General features: G+C 42.1%; 1 protein-coding gene across 2 annotated transcripts in view; it reads left to right on the forward strand.

Annotated features, from left to right (window-relative positions):
- Positions 1–5,609, forward strand: part of Cpne4 (copine 4) — a 488,025-nt gene extending 482,416 nt beyond the window's left edge. Inside the window, exon 16 of one of the 2 annotated variants that reach the window (XM_006983614.4) lies at positions 3,602–5,609. In XM_006983614.4, coding sequence (XP_006983676.1) covers positions 3,602–3,736 — 135 coding nt within the window. In that variant the 3' untranslated portion in view covers positions 3,737–5,609. The remainder of the gene's footprint in view (positions 1–3,601) is intronic. The other variant, XM_076576951.1, reaches the window with a different exon arrangement.
- Positions 5,610–6,423: the final 814 nt, after the last annotated feature.

Below are 6,423 nucleotides of genomic sequence, written 5' to 3' on the forward strand. Positions count from 1 at the left end.
GGAGAATTTTCTAGAGACTTGCATATTTAAGACAAGCATATCAGCAGAAAATCCACATGCTAAGCAACCCATGGGTGGATGAGGATAAGTTACAATTGTGCCCAGTGTGTGTGTGTGTGTGTGTGTGTGTGTGTGTGTGTGTGTGTGTGTGTGTTATATGTTTGTATGTATACATATGTGCATATATACGTAAGTAGGTATGTAAGTGTCTATGGAGTCCAGGCATTGACCTCAGGGACTTGCCTCTAGCACTTCCCAACTTATTTTTTGAGATAAGAGTCTCTGACTGAACCCAAGCTCAATGACCTGACACCAATGAACCCCAAGGACCTGCTTGTTGTCCCCCCCCCAACACCACAGCCCCAGCACTTCAATTAGAAATGCACAGGAGTACGTATACCCAGATGTTTATGTGAGTGCTGGGGACCCAAATTCAGGTCCTCGTGCTTGTGTGTCACCTGAATGCAGCTCCATGTGGCCCGCAGCTCATAGGTCTTACACCCTTCAAATGACTTCAGAGAGAGACATACTCATGGGGAAAGACTTACAGCTTAAGCTAGGCATTGGCAGAAAAAAATGGAGGATTTTTGACAGGGACTGAAGGGGGATTGGAAACAAGGGAATTGTCCCATGAGAGAATTGCCCCCAACCAGGACAAGGACATGGTGTCCCTCACGTGCTGTGTGCTGTGCACTCCCAGCCTCTCTGGGGTGACACCGGCAGAGCACTGGGAACATTTTCACCTACCTTATCTTCATGGATTCCAAATTAGATTTTGAAAAGTATTTCATTATCCCAACTAATCTACTCAGAATTCAATAAGCCATAAATAAAAGGGAGATGAGGAGCGGATATTTCACACATATCAGTAACCCATGAGTTGCCTCTCTTTTGCTGCTCTACACGGTAACACAGTGCTTTAAAGCACATGCTTTGAGCTGTGTGGCTCTGGGCAGCTTATTTAACCTCTCAGTGACACCGACTTTCTGTAAGATAAGGCAAATGCTACAGACACATTGGATGCTAGAAGGGGGAGTTTAGGTACCATGCCCAATTCATGGAAATGGTTAGTGTATACTGTCTGTTATTGACAACGGATTTTGTGTTTTTGGCTTTTTTTTCCCCATCCAACTCTTGTTCCTACACCTATGTGCACGCACCAGCACAAATATGCAAGCGGGGGGAGGGGAGCTCCCTTAGGAACAGTCCTTTCTAATGCACTAGTGCCACTAACCACATGTGGAAATTTGCATTCAGATTCATTAAAATTGGGGCTGGAGACATGACTCATCCATAAAGGGCTTGTCGTGCAGACATTAGGACCTGAGTTCAATCTCTAGTATCTGTGTACATGTATTCAGGGCAGACCACATGGGATTGCATAACCTACTGGGGAGATCATCCCTGGAGACAATCAATTGTCCTTCTCTCAACAGCCATTAATTGCCTGTAGTTCTTCATCTAGGGACAGGACCTTCTGAGATCACCCCTGTTCATTGGCTTGTCAATTGGCATTGACCTTCAGCTCCTGTTTAGGTGACCATATTGTTGAGATTTAAGTAGTACAGTTCCCCTCTCATATATAAAAGACACTGTGTCAGCAGACCCTCTGGTCCACTGGTTCTTTTGTTTTGTTTTGTTTTTGAGACAGAGTTTCTCTGTGTAGCTTTTGTGCCTGTCCTGGATCTCACTCTGTAGACCAGGCTGGTCTCTAACTCATAGAGATCTGCCTGCCTCTGCCTCCCTAATGCTGGGATTAAAGGCATGCACCACCACCTCCCAGCTCCACTGATTCTTATAATCTTTCCAGCTCCTCTCCTAAGACATTCCCTGAGAGTTGGGTATAGAGATTGTGTTGTGATTATATCAACTAAGGCTGGGCACCACCTGTTCTTCGAATTCTGACCAGTTATGACTTTCTGTAACTGAAGGTTGCACAAAGGAACTTGTTTGATGAGGAGTGAGCAAACTTATTCTTAGGTAACTACATGTTAGGGATTGTGACTCAGACAACTCCTTTCTTGATTGATTCAGTAGTGTGAAAATCAGCCCTTTATAGGCTCCTTTGATGGTTCCTCATGATGATAAAAGGGCCATTAGCAGGAATCACAGTCTCATTCAAGGAAAAAGGAAGAGGAAAATGGAGCCAACCAGGTCTGCCTCCTGCAAGCAGGAAGTAAAGACTTCTAAAAATTCATCTAGGAAATTTCTCCTTATATCTATAGGGCAAAATTGGGTCACATGGCCATCCCTAGATATAGGGAAAGCTAGGAAATCAAGTCAATTTTGGCCTTCTAGGCTTTCTAACCAGGGGGGATGTTGGAGATGAATTTTGCTTCTGCCCCCGTGTATGCATGGACCATGGTCTAAGCCCAACCAATCATTTGTAAAGTAAAAAAGTGTCTGAAGGCCAGATTCGCTGCAATACCTTCAGACCATTAGGGTTCAAAACTCAGCATGATCTTTCAGATATCTTATTTTCATACTCTGTTATGCAGAGTGGCTTCTGTTTCCTTTTTGTTTTGCTTCTGAGATTGGGGCTAGTGTTGAATGGTTTGAGAAAGAGAAGATTAGAAACATGGTCCCCGGGCCCTTAGGGCAGCTCTCCTTCCTTGGGAATTGCAAGTATTTGTGAACTGGTCAACCTCCCAATTCCTTCAAAAGCAATTATTGAGGCTCAGACTATTGAAACTGCTTGCCCAGGGCTTGTGCAGTCAGTACTAAAGGTCAGACCCAGGAGTCAGGTCCAGCTCTCTATGACTCCAAGGTCCAACCATGTACTTGACCTCAACCATTCTCTGCTGCGGAATCAGTACTACAGGGACATTCAAGATCCTGACTCCAAACTAATTTTCTAACTAAATGACTACAGAACCAACTCCCCATACCATCCATGCCCAACTTATACACACACACACACACACACACACACACACACACACACACACACACACACAAGCATGAACTCCTTTCTTCAATGCCATCAGATGCCTTACTGTCTTTAGAATCATCAAATGCCCCTCCCCTCTCCCTTCCTTGAGTTTTAAATATATGCCCAAGTGAAATATTATTTCCTCTTGGAGGTATGCTTCTAAGATCACTTTGTCTCACACTGTTTGTGACTTTCTATAACAGTACACCTCAGATTTCAGTAGGAATCACCAGGGCATCTTGTTAAAATACTGGTCTACATTCAGGAGTACTGGCTTCATTCTAAGCATCTACACTGATAGGAAGCATCAGTGTAATGCGATATCTGTTGCTGGTGAGTGGCATTTACAGCATGTTACCTTGTAAGAATTGTTCAGTTTGGCCATGCTGAGTCCCCTAACATGATTTCTACTCTTTTGGTAGTTCCACTGCTTCTGGCATAGTGCCTGGAACATGTTTAAAACTGAGTGAAAGTTTAAAGAAAATAAAAACCTGCAGAAAAATTCATCTTCAGATGTGAATTTATATTTGCAGACCCAGAACAAGGACGTTGAGTGGACAAATGGCTGGGTGACCTAGGGAGTGAGACTAGCGGCTGAGAGCAGGGCTCAGATCTTTGAGTCAGAGTCTGCATCTGCTTCAAGTCACGGTCATTTCCTTTTCCCTGCAGGCATCGCCAGCTGCCCTTGCAAAGAGTGTGTTGGCTGAAGTCCCAAATCAAGTCGTGGACTATTACAACGGCAAAGGGATTAAACCAAAGTGTTCATCGGAAGTGTATGAGTCTTCCAGGACACTGGCACCATGAATTCCAAACTTTTACAGAGTTCTGAAGCACTGTTCTCTAATATTTACTACTTCTATTCCTGTACTTAAAAAAAAATAACAATAACATACATTTAAAGATAGCACGTTTCGGTGATTTTTAACTAACTGACTTTTTTTTGTTTCGTTTTGCATGTGTAGCCCCCAAGGCCTGATCTGTATTGTTAAAGACTTTTTACAATGAAATACAGTCATAACATACTCTTTACAGCATGTTGCCTTGAACTAAAATGGTATATGTATCCATTTTTATACCGGTTTGTTGAAATTTTGCTAAATTTCTTATTATCTTTACACTGTAAAGCATTTTGAAACATTTCTTGAATGTTGATAGCCAAAACATATTTGGCTTAATCTCCCATAGGATGAGAGACTTTTCCAAATGGCAGATGCATGGACTGTATTTTGCATGTTTAAAATAATAATAAAAATAATCCTACACTGTTTTTGCAGTTGTTATCTATAATCCCTCCCTGCTGAGAATGGCCTCTCTACTAAATAAATTTACCTACCTAGAGGTAGCCTTTTTGAAGTGGATCTGGGTCATTTAGCCCAGTGCCCATGTTTACACACTACCGTATACACAAATTCCCTGGGAATCTTCTTCTAAAAGAGCTTTTTAATTCAGGGCCTGAGGTTCTGCATGTCTCACAAGGTCCCACATAATGCTAATGCATTCCTTGCACTGCACAAGGACCAGTGAGGTTCTGAACTTGGAGGCTTTCACAATAGAGATCACCCCAAACAGGGCAGCTCTTAGCCTGCTTGCCAAGGGCACCTCTTCCCTGCCAGTAGCACAGAGGGCTGGCCCATCTCTGAGGCGAGGCTAGAAAGTAATGAGACTGATTCCAGAAGCTGAACACCTCACATCAGTCTCACTGCTTTATAGTCACACCTCTTCCTCAACCCAGACTAAGGAGCGCTCCTTCTGGCTTGCTCCTGCTTGGCTAAAAGAGGCACCACAGCTCACTGCATGGATGGTTCTGGTTCCTAGAAATGATTTCCCAAGATTCTTCCTTGGATCTTGAATGGAATCTTGTCCATGCCAAATAGCAACATGGCTCCCCAGATTTCTGTTCTACTCACTTGATCTTTGAGCTCAGTGTTGGGGCATCTTTTTGCCTCGTTTCTCACTTCTGAGTGTAACCTCCATGAGTAGAAATGACTATGTAGGGCAGGAGTGTTTGGTCTGAATCTAAGGTAGTCTTGGACCAAAACAATGACTTGTTTTTGCTTTTCTGATCATCTCTTGGAGAAATGGACAAATGTTTTATACGCTACAAAAAAAAAGCACAAATGAAACTTAGTTTTGGTCAGAAAAATGGTGAAGTACATCCAAAGGAAAAGAAACATTTTGTTGGGATAGGGTTTTCGGGGGGGAGGGGGGACAGTAGTAATTAATGAAGCAAATCAAATGTCTTGTACAATTTCCAGAGTTATAATTATAGATCCTAATCTTGCAAATACATGTCAACCAAATGCATAACATTTTGGGAATGATGGTTTAAAAAAAATGTAAGACTGAAAAAGAGTCATAAATGTTTAAATTGTATTGTTTTCTGAATAAATTGGGTACTTACAGAATTTTTTTTCTAAGCGTTGTGGTCTTGTTCCTCTTTTTAAAGCAACCTCCTACCAGTGAGGTGTATATTTCACATGACTGAGGGGGTGTCAGAGGAAGATTGGTGCTTCCATCACAGACCCAAAATTGAAAGAGTTAAGTTCTGTATTAGAGAACTCCCTAATGACCATTTCTAACCCCAAACCAGTGTATGAATGTCTGTGTCTATGTACCTGGTATGAGGAAGCACTCAGTAGATGTTTAGTCCATGCAGAGGTGAACAATAAAATGAGTGAATAAACAAATAGTTTTGTCAATGTGGCCTCTAATTGATCTCTGACCTGTAATAGATTTAATAAGTAGGCTGAGCATTTCCGAGCACCATGATACGATGTACCATGCCATGCTCCAATATCTGCTGATGTCATTGCTCCATCCATACTCCTGGGATTCTGAGTTGGTAAGGACAGAGTCCAGTTTGCCTGCCAAAACTTTTAGGTGGTTTCCTTCCTTTTCATAGTCAGACTTAAGTTCAGCTCCAAAGAATAATAAAAATATCACCTAACAATCATTTCAGGATATCTTATCTCAAGTTGCTAAAACAAGATCCCATAAACACAGTAGCTTAAATAGCAGATTTTTTTTCTCATGATTTTGGAGTCTAGGAAGTCCAATCTAGGTACCAACCATTTGGACCCTCTCTTTCTCACTCACAGACATCATCTTGCTTTATCCTCTGTGATACAGAAAATAGAATTCTTTGGTCTATTCTTACAAGAACACTAATCCCACTACAAGAATCCCATCCTCATTACCCAGCCACCTCCCAAAGTCTCTACCTGTTAATACCACCATAGGGGCATCAGATCTTCCAATGTGAATTGTGAAAGGGCACAAACATCTATTCTACAACAAGAAGAGACTGTAACGGACACTGTTCGAATTTCTTATCTTGTACAATCTCATTCAATCTCTCCAGCATCCTGAGATAGATAGTACCAGCTTCTCCATGAAGAGTGGAAATTGCATTTTACCCATTCCTGCACCCATCTCCCAGTACAGGTCTTTTTGAGAATATACTTTCCAAATGGAGAACTCACAAACAGACC

Source organism: Peromyscus maniculatus, chromosome 7 (assembly GCF_049852395.1).
Source record: "Peromyscus maniculatus bairdii isolate BWxNUB_F1_BW_parent chromosome 7, HU_Pman_BW_mat_3.1, whole genome shotgun sequence".
Classification (NCBI taxonomy): domain Eukaryota; kingdom Metazoa; phylum Chordata; class Mammalia; order Rodentia; family Cricetidae; genus Peromyscus; species Peromyscus maniculatus.